The following is a 22,602-nucleotide window of genomic DNA, read 5'->3' as shown; positions in this document are numbered from 1 at the left end:
TTTTGAAAAAAAAATGATCATACTACTAAATATAATTTTACAAAACATTATTAATTATATAATTAATTAATTAAAAATAAATAAATAAAAAAAAACAAGAACATGGGGACTTGCACTTTGTCCACTTGCACTTTGCAAGTCTCCATCTTTACACAACAGCGGACCCTATATTTTTTATTTTAGGATTTCCTGTCGCAAAACATCCTATTTAAAATTATTTTTGCAATTTATTTTTTTTAAAATTAAATATAAAAAAAACACAGAATACAGATCTAAGAAAAGTTGGGTCATGTGGTCAAGAAATATATGTTTTTTCTAACAATTTTTTTTTTCTTTTATTCTACCCGAGTCCAACAAGTATAAATACTAGCAAATATTTTCTTGTCACTACCCCAAGTGAGAAAAATCTTTTTGTATAGTTGATTAATTAGCTGATCCAATGGGGTACAGATTAGAACCAATTTCATGCATCTTTTACCTTCTTTGTTCACACATTTTTGTGGGCAATCGTTGTCTCTGTTATTACAATGATGAGCAAGAAAATGATAAGATAACATCTTTACCTGGGCAGCCTGCAGAAGTTCATTTTGATCAATATTCAGGCTATGTAACTGTGAATGAAGAGGCCGGAAGAGCACTCTTTTACTGGCTAACCGAAGCGCCTATACGCAGACGGCCCGAGTCAAAGCCACTGCTGTTGTGGCTAAACGGAGGCCCCGGTTGCTCTTCTGTAGGCTATGGTTCTGTTCAAGAAATCGGACCTTTTAATGTTAATCCTGATGGGAAATCACTTAGCCTCAATCGCTATTCGTGGAGCAATTGTATGTCTTTGTGTTTTTTGTCATGTCTTTTAATTATCTCAAATTCCGCCACTGGATTGTGTGCATCGATCCTTAATTAGGGGAATTCTATTGATGCTCTTTTAGTGGCAAACTTGCTTTTCTTGGATTCACCAAGTGGTGCTGGTTTCGCGTATTCAAATACTTCATCGGACTTGTATACAGCAGGTGATCAAAGAACAGGTACGTTGCAGCTTCACTCGTTAATTAATTTATAGCCATAGCCCATAGTTTAACTCTGGAATACTACAAGTTTCGTTCATTATTTCACTTGGTTCTGATTATTTCTTGTAACTGTTTCGTGAAATTTTAGCCAAAGATTCATACATCTTTCTTGTCAAATGGTTCGAAAGGTTTCCTCAGTACAAATACAGGGACTTCTACATAACTGGGGAAAGTTATGCCGGTAAGCAGTGTATTGTTCTTTTGGAAATATTTAAACGTGACATAGGTTTGGGGGAAAAAACTGATCTTGGCAACCTTATCATCTTTTTTAGGACATAATGGGCCTCAACTAGCTCAAATCATATACGAAAAGAACAAGGGAATCGAAAACCCGGTCATAAATCTAAAGGGATTCTTGGTACTAAACTAGACAGTACAAGATCTTGCACCATATATACTAGCATCCATGCACACGCAAAAGCGTGTGATATAATATATAATATTATGTATTTACATACATAAATATATATATATATATATATATATATATATATTATCATGATTTATTTTTTATTATTACAAAATAGGTGGTTAAAAAAATAATATGGAGAAGAATGTGAGATAGTGGGTAGTTATATGTTGATAGGAGTAATTTGGTACAAACATTAAAATGACCAAAAACGGTTACTCTAGCAACTTTATGCATTATAATATAGAATAGAAGAATAGATATATCAGTTCACTTTCTTCTAACGTTTCTGAAGTATCTTCTTATATTTCCATGTTTGATTCTTTATTTTTTGCTAGTTGGGGAACGTTCTCATGGACGATTACTATGATTATAAGGGCATGTTTGAGCATTGGTGGATCAGTGGTTTGATTTCGGATACGACTTTCCAACAACTCAAGGACACATGCACTTCATCCTCTCGTGTTCATCCTTCAGCTGATTGTCGAAAAGCTCTCGATCTTGCGAGTCAAGAGGAAGGAAACATCGACGAAGAGAGCATTTTCACGCCTCTGTGTAACGAAAAATCTTCTTCAAGTAGGCGCCTTCTCGGTGGTCGCCATGTATGTGTTCTTTTGTTGTCTGTGTGAATGATGCCTAAGATAAAGTTGGACCTTTCTTTTTAACATCCCACTTTGTTCCTTGAACTGATCGTTCTTTGGTTTCTTAAGGGGCCGTGGCTGTTCAAAGCATACTATCCTTGCACAGAAAGCTATTTCCAAGCTTACTTCAATCTTCCTGAGGTTCAAAAGGCATTCCATGCCAACACAACTGGAATTCCTTACCCATGGGTAGCATGCAGGTGAGCTTTACAGTTACTAATCCCAGTCGCGCCACTCGGTTCTCTTCACACAGGGCCGAATCTAAATTAATTGACAGCATTTGAAGTTTTATTTGAACTTTGCAGTGATATCCTCTTTCACAATTGGACTGACTCATCTCCATCCACACTTCCAATATATCAAGAATTAATAGCTGCTGGTCTCAGGATTTGGATTTTTTCGTAAGAATATATATACTTTCTTCTCTTTTTTCCACGTCCCTTGAGTTCTCGGCACCAACATGGTACATATACATATGACTCCTTGGCTGAATGAGTTCATGAAAATGACTTTGTTTTCTTTTACATTCTGATTATTTGTAGTGGGAATGCCGATGCTGTGGCTCCTGTGCCATCTACTCGCTATGCACTCAATGCTTTGAACCTTCCAATCATAACCAACTGGTATCCTTGGTATATCAGCCAAAGGGTGAGTACTAAGAAACAATAGTCATTCTTTTCTGAATTAGAGTTTAAACACTGCATCTCCATTATACAGTGGGGGCGATTACTGTCTAAAGCCGAGCGGAGGAAGTTTTCGTTGCATTTCTGTCATGATCTTCTCTTGTAATGCCATATAATTATGCAGGTTGGAGGATGGAGCAGAGTATACAAGGGATTGACCTATGTGATCGTAAATGGAGCTGGGCACAAGGTGCCTCTGTATCGCCCAAACGAAGCGCTTATTCTTTTGAAGTCATTTTTAGAGAACAAACCTATGCCTGAGCTTATTCCAACACTCGAGCCAACTGATGGAGCCGTTTTCCAGGATTCTTGATCTCTTAACTGCATCATAACTACTCTCAGTCGTTGATCTTTTTTAAACTTTGTGCGCTATAAACGTCGATTCAACCATTATGTTTTCCTTTTGGAATTGTGATCTATAGTGCATTCTTGAATCATATAGCATCGATTAACAATACAAGATGGTAAGAAAAAACTATGCTCTGCACAAAAAATGTAACGCATTGTTGGACCAAGTGATTCTCCTTGCATCAAAATGCTACAATTAATGCATATTTTAAATTGTATATAGTAAATCAAATGCCATAATTAAGGTAGGTCAAATCGTACAGTTACAGCGGGAGTAATGACTTGTTACCCCAAGAAGACAGACAAATGAACCAAATAATATTTTCCTCACAATTGAAACGGAATCTCAATGTCATAATACAAGTACAAGAAATCTCGTCTCCTTTATTTCACTCATTTATTTATACAAAAGAAACAGACAAACACATGGCTCTAACCGAAAACGACTGATGAACAAGAGCCAACACATTGACCCCATCAACCAAAAACGTCAGCTGATGCCGGGGGAGCTTCAATAGAATTCTGTTTCCAATCAATGATTTCACCACAGTATCCACCTCTAACTCCACCAGCAGCCAATTCAGTTGGCCCACTGCTAGAAGATTCAAGGGCAGCCAGCTTTCTGGCGGCTACCGATTTAAGACGGAGCCTTTCTGCCCTTGAACCAATCACCTGTCCTAAAATGGAAGCAGCAATGGTAAAAGCCATTGCTGCTTTAGGCATCAAGATGGATTTCCGGAGCATACCGATGAATGGTACGGCAGCATGAACGGCAGCAAACCAAGAAGGTGAAAACTTTTCGGTGTGTTCTCTCCATATTCCTAATGGTACATTTGCCGCCATACCTAAAATGCCAATCACAAGTACTTTTGTGGGTAGTGATTGAGGTCGAAGGTTTTTGGCAAAGGCTGTTTTAGATATAGCACTCCTGGCAGCAACAATAGCTGGAGGACACTTATATTTCATGCCAGGCGGGGGTTTAAAGACCTTTGCTACAAGAGGAAGAACATGGCTCACAGCCCGATACGACTTTGCAATGGGGCAATTCCCATTCTGTAACCATTCATTGCCCATGGCTTCGTGTTCCGATTTCGTTCCCTAGAAGAAAACAGAACTGTCAAGATAACTTGGAAACATAATATAATACGTTCCTTAGTATATAACTTTTCAACAACATATTATCGATGGGACAGACATGTACCCATTAACCTTATTGTTAGTGTTCCGATTTTTGACACGCCATCCAAGTGTTTCGCAACAGTTCAGGTTTTACACGACATATTATCAACGGGACAGACATGTAACCACTGAGCTTATTGTTGGTATTCTGATTTCTGACACGCTATCTAAGTGTTTCACAATAGTTCAAGGTTTTAAATTAAAAAAGGAAAAGAAAAACTGAAAAAGTAACCACTTCACTTATTTTTATACCACCCACTTCAAACCTATGTTTGTCACAAAAACGAAAATTTTTCGATCATAAATGTCAATACAAAGCTTTTGCCCTGGCTGCAAGTGTCAAAAGACTCAAAATAATGAAAAATAAACAGAAACCGTGTAGATGACTACCTTAGAGGACTCATTTTTTGAGGAACTTGATTTCTTGTTTTCTTTCTTCCACTTCTTGGAAAATGCATCAAAACCAAAAGGTCCTCCAGGACCAAAGGCTGAGAGACTAATGGTGGCTGCTTTTGCTCCCAATGGATTAAAACGAACAGGAGATGATTCAGATGGACACTTCTCAGTACGAATGAATGACTTCTCGGAAAGAGGAACAACACCATTCTGCCCATGGAAACGCCTGAATGCCATATCAAAGTTGGGACCATCCTCAAATATGGGACCTTTTCCATCTCGCAACTGAAGGTGCAAAGTAAAGAAGATTGTTAACTTACTTTTGCTCATATATGAGTAAACATGATAAGGATTATCCAAATAGAATGCAGAAACATGGAAGTGAAAAAGATGGATGGCTTACGGGCATAGGGAAAGCCGTAGCCATTGAGAAGGAAAAGTTTGTTGGCTCATTAATATTTCGCAAAAATGGACACTTATATATGTCCTGGTTGAAAGAAGAGGATCCCCCATTCAAGTTTCCGAAGACAAAATCCATTCTATCAATTTAAAATTACCTGCACAAGAGGGAAAAGAGAAGAAGATAACGATTCATAACCGTGATTCAAAAGTAGGAAAAATTACAGAATATATTAATCAAAAGAAGCATAACTGAGAACAGGGACAAATATTAACATTAAATACATGCAAACTACTAACTTGTCACTGGAGTAAGAATACTTATCGTTAACTAAATTTAAAGAGAGAGGCTGAAATTAGTGTGTAAATTCATATCCAATACAAGCACCTTTCAAAGGACAACCGATTAAAGAAAGACAATTGACCTTGTGCGATCCTTTATCTGAAATGGTTACATAAAATGAGCAAGAAAGCAACATATCACAAACACCGTGTATACAATATCAGATCAAAGACAGCATCTTTTGGAAACAAAAGGACATGGAACAGAAAAGGCCACAAACTTGAGAAAATGTACGGTCTAACACTAATTCCACGGAATCACCGAGGTACGAAACCAATAAACAAATCGTTAAGCTTGATAATTACATAGCTACACAATGCTCAACCGTGACAACTAGTTCATTACAATTATGCAACTAAATCCAGATACACATGAGAAAAAATCCTTCAATTTTTTAAAAAATCTCTGCTTTAATCTATTGTTTTAGATTTTCAAACATATAAAAAGCCCAAATTTAATAAAATAATAATAATAAGACACAAAAAAACACCTTGCCACTTCGGATCAGACCTTTTGCCCATTAGATGCAGAAAATAGACCTTAAAATCACCTATTCATGAGGAATTTTTTAGAACCGCAACAATTTGTACATAACGTACAGTCAACATAACCTCGGGAAATTGAGAACCCACCCTTTCTTTAAAGTCTGCCCCTTCTTTTAAGTTTCATTTCATGATAATAACCAGCAAACCATTTCACCCATATAAAAAAGGCAAACCCACAGCATTTATACCTTAATGCATAGCACAAAAACCTCCATTATATCATCAAAACAAAGCAAAGAATCAAACCAAAACCAACTGATAGAAAATGGTGAACGAAGAGAAAATTCATCACGAGGCCTTACAGACACTTTGTAAAAACCCATATCTAGTACCTTAAACCATCAAATTCAAAATCATAAAAAACAATGAAAAAGCAAAACCCACAAACACATAACATGTAAAAAGCCTAAAAATCAAAACTTTGACGAAAGATGATAATCACAAACAAGGAAATGAAAGGATCAAGGAGAAGGAAAAAATCAATACCTTCAAAATTTAAAAGACTCAAATCTGATGCAGGCAATTATCAGAACTTGAGCAGAGGGATCTCTAGAGAGAGAATGGATGGGGGAAAATGGAGTGTGTTGGACGAAGGTTTGGTGAAGAAAAAATGCACAAAAGTGGGTATATTCGGAAAAGAAGACTCGAACGACGTCGTAATTAACGCACCTAACCCACACGCCAAAAATGTATCATAAATGAAATTTGACATGGTTTTCAAGATACAAACAAGTTAGGAATCTTTCACCCAAATTGTGTGTTGAATTTTATGAATTTGGCAACTCAAAAAAATATTAAAAAAAATTAATTCGGTCAAATTTTACCAGCTGCGAATTGAAAGTCAACTTCGAAGTGGTGCAGCATGCCTGACGATATTAAATTATTAATCCAATATAATATAATTGTAAGACTGCATAAACTCGTGTATGAAATTGTCAAATAAAAGATAAATTTTCGATTTATAAAATGAGAAATTGCATATATCATCCTTGTGAAATTTCGTGTTAGTTAATAACCCCTTGTAAAAAAAATTTAAGCTAATAACCCCCTGTGATTCTAGATTTGTAGCATACACACCCCTTTTGGCTAAAAAATGACGAAAATGCCCTTAACTTTTATGAACTATTTAATTTATCATTTATTTTATGTAGGGGTATTTTCGTCATTTTTTAACTGAAAAGGGTGTGTATGCTACAAATTTAGAATCACATGGGGTTATTAGCTTAAAAAATTTTGACATGGGGTTATTAGCTAACACGAGATTTCACAAGGGTGATATATGCAATTTTCCCTAAAAAGCAATATATTTTAAATTAAGAATATTATTTGTATTGCAATTATAAATCAGATCATATCGATCACCTTCACAATTATTTGAGTATGTTTCTTGTCAGACGGTTATCCGTAAGACATGTTACTCATATTTACAATAAAAAATAATAATTTGGGCATAAAAAATAATATTTTTCATGGTTGACCCAATTAAGAGATCTGTCGCACGAAATTGACCGGATAGATCGTCTGACAATAGTTTTTGTGCATTTATGATATAAATATATGAAATCATATTGTATGAGACCTTCTGTCTGTTCAAACTCTTGTGAGATTTATAATGCATCTACCTTTCTTGCCTTTGAAAACCATAAAACAAGTTGAAATTACAGTTTTAACATATTACAGGGGATGACTTTTTTCCCATTTTCATTAAAAATTTCAAATTTTTAAATAAGTTGCAAATTTATAATGAACCAGCATGATACTCGTTTTTTTCGCTCTGAGAAAATAATAATAATATTTATCCAAATCGCTGGCAATTAGATCTGAAATTAGAGCATGATCCGAGTTGGAAAACGTAAGCAAATGAATGCCTTAGAAACTTTTAAGGTGCATTTGGGCATATTTTAATTTAAAATATATGGATTTCGATTATAGTTTTATTATTTATAATTGAACAATTGATCAAAGTTTAAATTCATATTTTATTAATTTACGCATTAATAATACGTACAACGTTCAAATAATATCATTATTGAGTGAATTTAAAATTCATCATAATTAACAAGTTACTACTATGTAAAAATGTTAGAAGTTAAGAAGTTGATTTGAAATTTATGATTTACTTTTCTAGATAACAAAAATAGTCTAATTCCATCTCCTAAATCAAGGGTGTAATAGTAATTCAGTTATTAGGTGCAAGTCTAATTTTCTTTAATTCTAGCAATATATGCAAACGTGACATGTTTGTTGAAATAAGTTTTCAGTATATGATATTTGTCCCGAGCGTGTATTCACTATTCTTAATGAAATATTGCCTCTACTATGTTGCTGCTGGAATAATAGCAATTTTCCTCCAGGATGCTCGAACAAGACCAGAATTTATAAACAGCAAATCTATAAATTCCCCCAAAACAAATAGAGAATGAAAGTTGATTGCTATGGAAACGAATCAAAAGAAATGGAATTTTTTATCTATCTGAGACCATTGACTGATATTTATAATATATACACAACCTTTGAGAAATGATGTGACTTTCCAGGTAGATATCCACTTGGAACAGACACCCTTTTAATTCACAAGTTTGCACCACTTCGTTCAGACTAGTAGGCACTTTTTCAACTCATAAAGTTGCACCACTTGATTCACAGATTTATGATATAGTATTAGTAACTATTTCCAACAATCCCCCACTTAGTTAGTGATACCAGCAATCATAAATAAAGATTTGTGCATATAGAAGGTGTCTTTCAACTTAAACCTACTACTTGTACAAACATTTCAAAATCTTGACGAAAATCTTGGTTGTTTGTAGCTTAAACCAACATTTTGAAATTGAAAAGATTGGAAACGTCATACACACAAAACTTATTTTCCTAATTTGTTCACCGTGAGCTTTAGCACCATGTTATGGCCTTGTGCTACTCCTGAATTCAAGAACACTTACAAAATTTAGTATTATTTTGTTTTCAAAATTTTGACAGAAGCGGCACCACCTCTTGTGTTCTCATAGGTGAAGTACTGTTGAAATCTCATTTGAGATTTATTGTTCAATTCCGAACTTAAACCTTCACTAAGAATATTTAATATTCAACCTCTTTTCCATAAGTACGATATGAATTATAGTACTTGATTCATGTCATTAATAGTTTGTTGTTACCTATTAAACCTTTAAAATTGCAATGCAATAATGAAGGTAAGGTTCCTATTATTAGTGACAAATTATAATGATTTCAGACCCATTGCACTTGTAGTGCATTGTATCACATCTCTCGAGAGCCCATTTGTTAATGGGTCAGCAAGGTTCTTATTGGACCTAACATAGACAACTGTTAGAATGTCATCAAAAATTAGTTGTCTAATATATGCATGTCTTAAAGCAATATGTCTTTATTTTCCATTATAAATTCTGTTAAATGCGTTTGACATAGTTGCTTGACTGTCACAGTGCAAAGAAACTGCTGGCATTGGTTGTGGCCACAACTTTATATCTAGAAGTAAATTTCTCAGCCACTCCACTTTTTTGCCTGCTGCTGCTAAAGCAATGAATTCAGATTCCATGGTTGAATGAGTAATGCAAGTTTATTTTTTCGAAGCCCAAGAAATAGCTCCTCCACCCAAAGTAAAAAATCCAACCAGACGTTGATTTATTGTCACTGACTCTAGTTATCCAACTAGCATCTGTATAACCTTCTAGCACCGATGGGAACTTATTATAGAATAAAGCCAAGGACTTAGTCTTCTTTAAATATCCGAGAACCCTCCCAATGGCTCTCCAATGTTCAGTGCTAGGATTGTGGGTGTATCTTGAAAGCTTGCAAATAGAAAAGGCAATATCGGGTCTTGTACAATGCATAACATACATTAGACTACCTATGGCACTAGCATAGTCTAATTGACTAATGGATCTACCCGAATTTTCTACCAACTTATTTGAAACATCAAATGGGGTATTGGCTTCTTTAATTCCCAAGTGATTGAACTTGGACAAAACTTTATCTATATAATGAGATTGACATAAAGCAAAACCCCCACTATGCTTTGTCACTTTGATTCCTAATATAGTGTCAACTTCTCCTAAATCTTTCATTTTAAACTGAGAAGATAAATAAGATTTAGTGTCATTCACTCCTTGCATGTTAGTTCCTATAATCAACATGTCATCAACATATAGGCATATAATAACACCAGCATCTTTGGTAAACTTAGAATAAATACATTTGTCCGCACCATTATGACTAAAGCCCTGTGATAATATCACACTGTCAAATTTCTCATGTCATTGTTTAGGCGCTTGCTTTAGTCTATATAAAGATTTAACCAATTTGCAAACTTTTTGTTTATTTCCAGGAAGTATAAAACCTTCTGGTTGGTCCATATAGATCTCTTCGTCAAGTTCACCATTTAAAAATGTTGTTTTGACGTCCATTTGATGAACGTGTAAATCATAAATTGATGCTAGAGCAAATAATACTCTTATAGAGGCAATTCTTGCTACAGGAGCATATGTGTCAAAATAACCGACACCTTCTTTTTGTCTAAATCATTTTGCCGTAAGTCTTGCTTTGAAAGTTTGTAGAGAACCATCAATATTATATTTCCTTCTAAACACCCATTTACAACCAATGGGTTTTGAATTTGATGGTAAATCAACTACAATCCATGTTCCATTTGCTAGAAGAGAATCCATTTCATCATTTATAGCTTCTTTTCAGAAACTGGAATCTCTTGAATCCATAGGTTCATTATATGACCTTGGATCATCTTCTATATGCAAAACAATTGGTATTTTATTCAATACTTCATCTCTGCTTCCTTCAACCAGAAAAGTTATTTCTTGTGAAAAAATAAAATCTGAACCAAAAGTCTTTTCTTTTCTTGCTCTTTGACTTCTCCTTGGTTCATTAGAAGATTCAGCAGATTTTCGTTTCTTATGTGAATACAAATCAGAATTCATCGTAGTGTTTTGTGATGTATCTTCAGTAATGTTTTCATTTGATTGTGGATGAATTCTAGAATTTTTAGGAAAACTTGTTTCCAAGAATTCGACATCTCTTGATTCTATTATTGTGTTAGAGTTCATATCCAACAATCTATATGCTTTGGAATTATCAGCATATCCGACAAAAACACTTTTAAGAGCTCTAGGTCCTAACTTGGTCCTTTTAGGATCTGGAACTCGATAATAGGCTAAACAGCCCCATACTCTCAAATAATTTAGATTTGGCTTCCTTCTTTTCCATACTTCATATGGAGAAGTTTTAGTTTTCTTTGATGGAATTCTATTATGAACATGACATGTTGTTAACAATGCCTCTCCCCATAGATTTGTTGGTAGTTTAGCATGTAGAAGCATGGCATTGATCATGTCTACCAACGTTCTATTTTTTCTTTCCGCCAAACCATTTTGTTGAGGAGTGTAGGGTGCACTAGTTTTAATGAATTAATCCATTTTCTTCACAAAATGCAGTAAAATCGAGTGGAAAATATTCACCACCTCGATCACTTCGTAGGATTTTAATCTTCTTGTCCAATTGATTTTCAACCAAGACTTTATAGCTTTTAAAAACATCAAATGCTTGATCTTTTGTTCTCAATAAATAAACATGAGTAAATTTCGAATGATCATCTATAAAAGTTATAAAATATCTTTTTCTACCTCTAGTTAAATGTCCATTTAATTCACATATGTCTGTGTATATAAGTTCAAGCAATTCAGTTGTTCTTTCATTCTTAGGAAAAGGTTTTCTGGTCATTTTCGCTTGTATGCATATTTCACATTTTCCAGAGTTATGATTTGAACAAGAAATTAAAGCATGCTTTGACATAAATTTCATAGATTTGAAGTTAACATGGGATAATCGAGCATGCCATAAATTAAAAAAAGACTCAAGAATATAAGCAGAAATATTAGCTTTATTGATACTTAGTTTAAACATTCCATCACATGAGTATCCTTGTCCTACAAATACACCATTCTTAGAAATTATTAATTTCTCTGCTTCTAAAACAGCCTTCAATCCCTTTTTGCACAACAAACTTGCAGAAATCAGATTCTTTCTTACATCTGGAACGTGCAGTACATTCATCAAAATCATCTTCTTTCCGAAAGTAAACTGTAATTCAATGGTTCTCCTTCCTATTACCATGGCAGTATCATGATTTCTCATTAAGACTTTTTCATCTTTTTCAGCAATTTCATAGTTTTTGAATAAACTTTTGTCATTGCAAACATGAATGGTTGCACCAGAATCATACCACCAATCAATAGAGTTTTTAGTTGTTGCCATGTTGCATTCTGTTATCATACTTATTTTAAGATCAGATATCATGGCAAAAATATGAGGAGGAGGGCTTGGTGGATGCTCAATAAGATTTGCATTCTTGTGTCCAACATTTCCCTCCACTTTCAATTTCTTGTAGAACCTGCATTCTTTCTTGTAATGACCTTTATTTCCACAAAAGTAACATGTCTTGTTGTTTTTCTTGTTGGAATAATTCTCGGTTGAAGACTCTGCAAACTTTCTTTTCTTCCCAGAATACCCATTTTTCTTAGTGCTAGACTCAACATTGTTAACCTTGGAACCAGATTCTAAAGCAAATTTGTTCTCACGAATGCGAGTTTCCTCTTCGATTCGAACATGCTTTATAAGTTGGTCTACAGAAAATTCTTCAGAAGTGTGCAACAATTTCTTTCTGTAGCCATTCCAAGTGGCTGGCAATTTTGCAATCACAACAGCAACTTGCAATGGCTCAGACACTTCAATTTTCAAATCCTTGAGTCTAGAAATAAGACAAGCAATTCATCAACTTGATCCAGAACAGACTTATTGTGGACCATTTGAAACTCAAAAAATTTCATGCTTAAAAATCTGTACGTACCTTGTTTTTCTGATATATATTTGTTCTCCAATGCGCTCCAGATTTCCTGTGGGTTTTGATTGAACGAAAAAGATCATACAGTCTATCCGATAAGGCATTCAAAATATATCCTCTACAGCGTACTTCATCAGATTCTCTTTTCTTACGAGATGCTTTGATCGCATCGGTATCTTTATCAGTTGAAGCAGGAACAATGGGCAGATCTTGACTTAGTAGATATGCGACTCCCAATTCGGTGAGTAGGAAGAACAATTTGTCCTTCCAACGAGTAAAGTTAGTCCCATCGAAACGGTCCAACTTGAATGCATCAAAAACAGATTTCGATCCAGTGGCTTCCATTGAAAGGAAAAAATTCGTAATAATATTTCCTTAAGATTGTTAAAATAAGTTTTCAGTATATGATATTTGTCCCGAGCGTGTATTCACTATCCTTAAGGAAATATTGCCCCCACTATGTTGATGCTGGAATAATAGCAATTTTCCTCCAGGATGCTCGAACAAGACCAGAATTTATAAACAGAAAATCTATAAATTCCCCCAAAACAAATAAAGAATGAAAGTTGATTGTTATGGAAACGAATCAAAAGAAATGGAATTCTTTTATCTATCTGAGACCATTGACTGATATTTATAATATATACACAACCTTTGAGAAAGGATGTGACTTTCCAGGTAGATATCCACTTGGAACAGACATCCTTTCAATTCACAAATTTGCACCACTTCGTTCAGACTAGTAGGCACCTTTCCAACTCATAAAGTTGTGCCACTTGATTCACAGATTTATGATATAGTATTAGTAACTATTTTCAACAATGTTAACATAATCGTTTCTTTTTTTTTCTTTTTTTTTTTGAAGTTATATAATCGTTTATTGTGTATAATATTTTGTTAAAAGATGGAATTTGGATTTTGACATTATCTTTTTTTCTCCTTTTATATGTTTATTTTCCTTGTTTTACGAGGTCTCTCCGCTTACTTTATTTTTTAAAAACAAAAATATTACAAATTTTTTGAAATAGTTATCTAAAAATCAGTTTAGTTAGTTAAAACTATATATATTTCTTAATTTTGTGAGCAGTTATTAAAAAAAATCGCAAAACTCAAGTAAACGAAGAACGTGACAACAGCGTGACCAAACAACTTTTGATGTTTGAATCAGTAATTTGGAAAGAATAAGAACTCAAATAGAACTATTTTTAAAGAATGAATCAATAAAATATGATAAATAAATGTTGTAAAAAATATGTCGGTCGCCGGTCGTCAACATCAAAATAAGAAAAATTTAAATTTATTTGTACAAACGCTCATATAAAGATAAAAATTTATCAATGTATGTCTCCAAACAGCAGTTCTATTACAAATTAGTGATGGTTCAAGAGACTAATTAATTAATCTTAATTGTATCATAGTCCGCCCATATAGTCAAGCAGTGTATATATACGATGTACCATATATCGTGATGTAAAATCTCAACTCATATTTCTGAATATTTGAATTCCAAAATCTAAATTGTGAAAGAGTACTTGTTAGTTGTTATATCGTGCATGATTCCAATATCTCTTGTAACATCGAAAAACAATATCATCAAGAAATATTCGGGCAAATTGCATTTATTATTCTTATAAAATATCGTGTGTAGAATTAAAGTTATTTTTAAGTCCTATGTTTGAATTCTGGCACATATGCTTCATCTCGGGTTTTCATACTTTATTTTTATAAATATTGAGGTTTAAAATATTATTCATTTTTATTTAACGTGTTATGTGTTCTTGAATTTTTCTACTATTTTAATTGTTACTATATTATATTTTTGAGTAGGTTAAAGATTTTCACGCGAATATTGATGCTCTATTAATAGCCTGTATTGGTTTCTCATCAATGACCCAAATATATTCCTTTTCTTTTAGGGATTATTTAAGTAAATGACCTTCGTGTGATTACAAATTTGATATATGACCTTCTCTTTTTTAAATTATGTGATATACGTATTTATCCTTATTTAATAAATTAAATAATATTTTATTCTTAATAATTCTAATTATCATTCTTAATCCTTCCCATTAATTTTTTTTTTCTTTACCGACAATACAAATCTCTATTTTCAACATAGTACAGAACCTCCAATCTCAACATACAGAATGCAGCGCCTGAGACACGCAAAGTTCGAATCGGGTCTAAACTAAATTAAAGCATCTGTTAATTTATTTATGACCTATTTTTTATTTTATTTTATTTATATATATAATTTTTGATCGTGAATAACTATTATGAATATTTATGCGAGCATCAGTTATAATTTTTTTTTCACGTTTTTATGCAAGACCAACTATTTATAACCTAGTTTTATGCGACTTTAATTACAAATTTTTACTAATAGTTTTTATTCTTTTGTAGACGTGGGAACACGAATTTAATCAGCTACTATCTTTCGATGCGTATTGGATAAGTCATCGAACTAATGTAATAATGTTGATAAAAAAATCGAACTTTTGACTTCTAGTCAATCGTTCACCTGCTCTGCCAACTTGGACATCACATTAAAAAATAGTTTTTATTTCGTGATGAGACCATATGACCAAAAAATATATTATTTTGAAGTCGTGATTTTTAATGTTTCCTTTTTTGCGAAAATTAATTTATCTCATTTTTTAAAATTCGACTCAAGCTATAAATTATCAGGAATGACCGAAATAAATGGCCAAATCACTATGTATTAAATATTGGATATGCTTTTTTTGTACAATATAGACTCGAGAAAAATGAAATAAAATGTTTGGATACCACTTGCCTAACACGTCCAAAGATGCCTAATAATTTAATGAATTATAAGGACTTCGTTTTCCTGCTGTTTCTTTTCTCTTACCCAAGGCTAGAATTTTTTTTTTTTTTTGGTGACAGTCGGAGTTTCAAATAATTTTAATTTTTTAAAAATATTTTATAATATCCTCATTTTAAAAAAAAATTGCAGGTCAAAATGTAAATATAAAAAAAAATCAATTTATTCAGTTCCAATTTATACCTTACTGACTTACTGTAATCTATTATTTATATTTTGTAACAAATTTTGATTTTCATTTATGTGATTTCACGAATTTTAGTTACATGATTTTTAGTAGCATTAGTTCATAAAGTTTAAAAATATATTTATTTAATTTAGCACTAACCTATTGTTAAGCTTTTCCTATTTCTTTTCCCGAAAGTCAGAGTCCGGTGATGCAGGCCGCCGGCCCACTAATATCAAAGTGTTTCAAGGGTGACGAAGTAGGGCCCAATTCTAGAACAATATCACCTGACCCACACGATAAGGACAAATCTTTTCTAGAGTTTATCAAGGGTTTTAAAAAAGTAATCACGGTAATTTTTAAATTCTAATAAATAATTTCAGTTTGATTTTAAAAATATCTTCCTACGTTTAGGAATCATACATATTTTTACCAATATAAAGATAAATATGTCTTTCTTTTTTACCAATTTTAGTCCGTGAAAATTTTGCTAATTCCTAGCATCATGATCAAATAACACGATTGATTTATGACTTTTATGTATTATGTGTGAAAATTACAGTGGACTTAAAATAACAAGTTCAAACTCCAAAAATTCATAACGTATATATCGGTTTGTTAGATGACCGTTTGGTTTGAGTGATAGGATAAGTAATCCATAGACAAGCAATATAATGTAAATTAAAAATAAATAAGAAAAAAATAGTTAATACATTATTTGATTTGATGGATAGATTATAATTTATTTAATTTAATTGATGTAAAATTATTAATTAATAAATAGATAAATAATATGACGAAAATAAGGCGAAATTAATTGATAAGTTATACATAGATTAATAATACATCAAATCAAACAATGTCCAAGTATTAAAGTAAGTCGATCCAATGATCATGAGGAATATGGAATGCATTTAATAAATAAATCATAAACAATTTACCTCATGTCTTATATTTTAAAAAAAAATTCTACAATTCACAACCGTTGAGTTCAAATATTTGTGTTCTATCATCAATGTGAAGACTATGCTAGTAACGAGTCCAATTATGACCTGTTTTGTTTCAAAGTCTAGCCTAATAGCCTCTAGAAGTACAAAATAACATGTTTTAGCTATACTTTAGCAAATGTCACCCCAAACCATCTAGATATTAAAAGGAGAATTTAACATTACTTTATACTTTTCACACACGGCTATTAGAAAAGGCCAAAAATCGTAAATAAAGAAGGATAAATACGCAACAATAAGACCATCATTGTACCTTTTGTTTACCTTTTTCTTTTAAAACTTTAATTATTCTTTTGTGTTTCTAAAAGAAAAATTAAAAAAAAATTACATATGAAATTCGCTACACTATATAAACATCAATAATTCCCCATAATTTCATAGGTGTTGAAAAGTTGAAACCAAATTAATTGCTCCCATGGAGACACTTCACTTTGAAAACATTCATCACACACATGATCAAGAAGAAGAGGAGGAAACACTTTCTTTGTGTGATCTTCCATTGTATAGCGATGAAGATTTGTCCTCCCAAGAATCAACATCCTTCTCCTCCTCCGAAGACGATTTCTTCGAGTTCTTTAGCCAAGAATACTTCAACCCTTCTCCACCGTCACCGGCCGGAGTCCCGCGGGAGAACATCATCTTCTGTGGAAAACTTATTCCTTACAAACAGCCATGTTGCGATGCAAAAAGTCCATTAATCGAAATTAGCAGGAAACAAGAAGCCCACATAACCAAGAAAGATCAAGATTATGGAGTAATTTCAAGGTGGGATTTTGGTTCCAGCAATAGTACTTCTGAAAGATGCATCAACTCCAAGAACGATAAAACCAGAGCAATCCCATTAACTCCGGTGCAGAAGACAGTAAAGAATCGGCATGTTTCAAACCCATTGCGTCGTTCACCAAAGAAAGTTAAAGGGTGCGATTTCCCGGTGCAGAAATTTCCTGTAATGGCTTCTTCGCCGTCTGGGAAAGCTAAGTGGTACTTGTTCTTCTTCGGTACATCGAGACTTTCAAAGGAACTAGATGGTATGAACAGTACTAGGCGGAGCCGCCGGCAGTGCCCGCCACCGGCGTTTAGAGTTAGAAGCTGCGACGATAAAGATAGAGGGTGGCCGATGGGAGGACTGATCGGAGCCCTGAGCTGCGGCGGTCATCTCCAGGCGGACACCATGGTGGCAGCTTCGATCGGCCGTCCTGCACTCAAGTGATGGGGATGGTGACGATCGTGGAACTAAATGTATTGAATCCAACAAACAATATTTATAGAAAGATGCTATATGTATCATGAAATTTATAACGTGATTATACTTGAATTTTGAAATTATAAAATAGAAATGTTAAACAAGTGTTTACGTATTCTTTTGAAATTACAAAATTAGCTTTATTTTTTTTTTGGAAAAAATCTTTTTATAATGAATTTAGTATAGTTCGGTTATTTTAAGTGTAATATGTAAGGGGCCAATGAAGACTTCGGGTAGATTTAGATATTTTCTTAGCTCGAGACAAGCACGTTTCGAGTCCATGCTTAAGTTCCGTCGGTTGTGTGGGCAAATTTCACGTTTTAGTGTTATGATATGATGTAATTTCGATATTCGATACAATTTGTACTAAAAAAAAAAGTGTAATGTGTAAGGGTGTCAATTCGGGTGGGTCGGGTTGACGAAAATAACTAAAAAAAATTTCTCAACCCGAACCCGGATCAATCCGAAAATGCCAACCCGAATCCGAACCCTTAACCCGATCAACCCGAACCAATTCGATTTTATTTTTTAACAAAATAATTAAATAAAAATTCAAAATACACAATAATAATAATATTTAATTTAATCACATATTACAAAATTTAAGCTTACGTATAATTTAAATTTGAAATTTTAGTTATAAAAAATTTAAAATATACCTATTACGAAAAATAAAAAAAATATTTTTAAAAATAAAAATTGTACAAAATAAACATTAAATGACGAAAATCTATTATATTAATATATAAAAAATGTATAAAAATGTAGTAAATTTATCTTAATTTTATATAAAAATAATAATAAAAAAAAGTTTCGGATCATTTCAGGTTAACCCAGGTTGACCCGAACCCAACCCGAGCCCGATTAATTTTTTCGGGTTAGCTTTCGGGTCAACCCGATTCGACCCAAACCCAAAATCCCCCAACCCTAACCTGATATTTTTCGGATTGACAGGTCGAGTTGAGTTTTGACACCCCTAGCAATATGTAACCTTCAATATACATGCAACATAATCTTTATAAAATTATATCAGTGAAGAGATTTTCACGTTAGTTTATGTGAGATACTTTTTTTTTTTTTGAGGTGATATGAGATACTTTTATAATTTCAAAGATAATCTGTAATCGGGTGTTACTTTTGTTGATCATATAACATAACTTATATTTATATATAGGTCATCAAGCGAAGTTGAATATTTATATCTAGAATACAATTAACCATGGGCGGATTTCCTGTAGTACCCGAGCCGGGTCCCGGCCCCCCGAAATTTTTTGAAAACATTATTATTTATTACTATTTAGTATATTTTTTTAGTTTTTCTTGTATATAATAGTTGCCCCCTCAATTTCAAATATTTGCATTTGGCCTTGTGGTTCCCTGGTGCAGGTGCAAACGAACCGATCCGATTCGTGAGTTTTTCGAGCCCGCTCGATAAATATTTGATTTGTATTCGATCTTATCGAACTCGAGCCGAATTCGAACATGTTCGAACTTTTTTTCGAACCGAACTCAAACCAAAATTATTTTGTACGATAGTTCGCGAGCCTTAATATTTAATTAATATAATATAATTATATAATAAATATATATACATTTCGAATATTTTCGAACATTTCGAGTTTTTCGAACCATAATAACTGAGTAATAGTTCACGAACATGTTCGAATGTTTCGAGACGAACTCGAACTCGAATTCCATTTCGAGCCGAGCTCGAGCCAAAATATTTAAAATTATCGAGCTTCAAATCGAGCTCGAACTCGAATATACTCTTATCGAGCCGAATTCGAGCCTTAAAATTTTATCATTATTCGGATCGATTCGGTTCGTTTATAACCCCTTACTTTTGCTTCCATACATTTGATCGATTGATTCAGGTTCGATGAAGTTCCAAACATTTGATTGATTGATTTAGGTAGGTTCTTTTCAATTTTTTTGCTCACCTTGTCTTTAAAACTCTCTTACCTTTTTTTTTTAATTTCAAAAGTTAGCACATTTTATTTAAAACTCTCTTACAATTTTTGTATTTTTATTTTTATTATTTGAAAACTTAGCATATTTTATTTAAAATAATAAAATGCAATATATTTTTACATTTTTTATTTTACTCGGCTTCAAACATCTTGCTCGATTTTTCATGTATTTGAAGTGATTTTAAGGCTTGAGATTTTGAGGCTTTTGGTAATTGATAATCTCATTGTTTCTAAACCAAGATTGATAATCTAATTTTTTATCTTTGTTGTCAAAAATCCATATCCGCTTATGCCTACAAAATTAAAAAAAATTACAAATTATAGTAAAAACTTAATTTATTAAATGATGATTACATGTTACGTTTTTTTTTATTTTGCTAATATTTAGAAATAAAATATTTTTCTAAATTGCGATTGTCGCCCTTTCTTAACATATATTTACTGGCAATAGATGGAAAAAACCAATTGTAAAATATTAAGAGGGAACAACATCTTATAGGTACAATCAGTGTTTTCATAACCGGACCGGTGATCGAACCGGTCAACCTAAAAAAAACGGTCCAATTGGTCGGGTCGTTTAACTTGAAGATCGAAATCGGAAAACCGTTTATATAATTAAATATAATAAATAATATATTTTAAATTTTAAAAACTCAAAAATTATATAAATAGACAAAAAAAAATATATTTAACATAGTGTGAAAGCTAAATAAATATGTAAACATATTCAAAATATCAATTATAGTTATAAATTATTTAAATAATAAATTATATAATTTTTTAAAAAATAATAATTATTAAAATAATTTTTTAAATGAAGAAAAAATTCTAAATAATAATGTATATATATAAATATTAAATTTAAAGTTTTAAAAATAAAAAATTTTAAATTTTCAAAAATAAAAAATAAAAAATTTTGAAAAACCAGTTCAACTGTTTAAACTGGTTGAACCGGTTGAACCGATTTTCCGGTTCTTGACCGGTCCAACCGGTTCTTGGCCGGTTTTGACCGGTTCTGATGATTGGACCGATTTTTCGGTTATTGAAGGCATTCCGGACCAGAGAACCGACCGGTTCCCGATCGAACCGATCGGTCCGGCCCAGTTTCAAAAAACATGGGGTACAACGATAGAATTTGATACTTAATCGAGTATATCTTTTAAGATATTTTTTGCTTTCCTCTTTTGTTAATATATTATTAACATTAATTAATTTTAGGAATTATATTTATTTTTTAAAAATATTATATTATTGTTATTGAAACTTAAACAAACTTACAATAATTATTTTTAACATTTTGTATGCGGACGCAGCCCTCCCGAACATGGAGTCCTGGATCCTTCCCTGCACTTAACGATTATTTAAGAACCTACATTTAACATACATATATATGTATTTTACCAATAACAATTGTTAGATGTCGCATATTAGATGGATAAAGTTATGGTAATTGTATATGAACTAAGATAATCCTTTTTCTTTGAGTTAGTTTTCGGAGTTGAAATTAGGTCCAATTTCACAAGTTCTAACATGGTATCGGAGCTTCAGCTCATCATTATGTGTTAGAATCCGTTAATGTCTTCTAAACGTTACACTCGCTCTAGATATTTATTCATATTCATTTCTAAACACGAAAGATGGGTAGGAGTCCATAATCTTAACATGAACTAAGTTATTATTTTAAAAAATCATTGATCATATCTATCAGAAATAGGCACTAATTAAAATTCGTTTAATGCTTATTGACTTATCTTCTCTTTCATCACATACATCTAGGGATGAGCAAAATTTCGGTTAAATCGAATTAACCGACTTAACCGAATCAATTCAAAAATTCGGTTCAGTTAATTCAAAAATTCGGTTTTTATGTTAGAAAATTTCGGTTAAATCGGTTAATTCGGTTCGGTTTTCGGTTTTTTTTTTTTTAAAAATCGGTTGATTCGGTTAACCGAATTACAAATAATTAAATTTTGAATTTTTTTATTATGCCTTATATATAATTTATAATATATTTTTAATGGGTTTATATTTAATATTTTACTTAATTTTTCATATTTTAATTTTTTAAGCTTAATATATTTTTATAATGATAAAAAAAATCATATTTAAATTATTAATTTTATAAAATTTTAAATTTTTAAATTTTATAAAAAAAATCGGTTAACCGATTTTTAATTCGGTTCGGTTAAATCGGTTTTAATATAAATTTGGTTCGGTTCGATTAACCAAAAAAAAATTTGGTTAATTTGGTTTCGGTTAATTCGGTTCGGTTTTTGACCGAATTAACCGAATACTCACCCCTACATACATCTTCAACTTTGCTCACCCACGTTGATAACATTAAAATTCTGAATAAACTTATTTCAAATAGCAAGGAATGTCGATGAATCGGGTTAAAATCCGACCTACTCCGCATTGATTTTAAGTTTGTTGACTTAATTGATAGAATGAATTTGAAGTGCATTCAAATCTAAATTCATATCAAATATATCA

General features: G+C 32.4%; 3 protein-coding genes across 4 annotated transcripts; 2 read left to right on the top strand and 1 right to left on the bottom strand.

Annotated features, from left to right (window-relative positions):
• Positions 1-324: 324 nt before the first annotated feature.
• On the top strand, positions 325-3,291 carry LOC140894501 (serine carboxypeptidase-like 26). Its single transcript, XM_073303004.1, has 9 exons — positions 325-821; positions 927-1,022; positions 1,153-1,245; positions 1,337-1,422; positions 1,812-2,075; positions 2,184-2,314; positions 2,420-2,515; positions 2,657-2,762; positions 2,922-3,291. The coding sequence occupies exons 1-9, from the start codon at positions 440-442 to the stop codon at positions 3,108-3,110; spliced, it is 1,443 nt and encodes a 480-aa protein (XP_073159105.1). The 5' UTR covers positions 325-439; the 3' UTR covers positions 3,111-3,291.
• Positions 3,292-3,452: 161 nt separating this feature from the next.
• On the bottom strand, positions 3,453-6,647 carry LOC140894504 (uncharacterized). Of its 2 annotated transcripts, XM_073303010.1 has the most exons (5): positions 6,494-6,595; positions 5,508-5,561; positions 5,124-5,277; positions 4,715-5,005; positions 3,453-4,243 (listed from the first exon to the last, which is right to left on the bottom strand). In XM_073303010.1, the coding sequence occupies exons 3-5, from the start codon at positions 5,256-5,258 to the stop codon at positions 3,623-3,625; spliced, it is 1,047 nt and encodes a 348-aa protein (XP_073159111.1). In that variant the 5' UTR covers positions 5,259-5,277; positions 5,508-5,561; positions 6,494-6,595; the 3' UTR covers positions 3,453-3,622. The 2 variants fall into 2 exon arrangements, with proteins under 2 accessions (XP_073159111.1, XP_073159110.1); XM_073303009.1 differs by lacking the exon at positions 5,508-5,561 and having other exon boundaries at positions 6,494-6,647.
• A 10,601-nt stretch (positions 6,648-17,248) lies between these two features.
• On the top strand, positions 17,249-18,523 carry LOC140866729 (uncharacterized). Its single transcript, XM_073271767.1, has one exon. It carries the CDS (start codon positions 17,312-17,314, stop codon positions 18,104-18,106), a length of 795 nt encoding a protein of 264 aa, XP_073127868.1. The 5' UTR covers positions 17,249-17,311; the 3' UTR covers positions 18,107-18,523.
• Positions 18,524-22,602: the final 4,079 nt, after the last annotated feature.

Source organism: Henckelia pumila, chromosome 4, assembly GCF_033568475.1.
Source record: "Henckelia pumila isolate YLH828 chromosome 4, ASM3356847v2, whole genome shotgun sequence".
Classification (NCBI taxonomy): domain Eukaryota; kingdom Viridiplantae; phylum Streptophyta; class Magnoliopsida; order Lamiales; family Gesneriaceae; genus Henckelia; species Henckelia pumila.
This window is presented reverse-complemented; position numbering and strand designations above follow the sequence as displayed.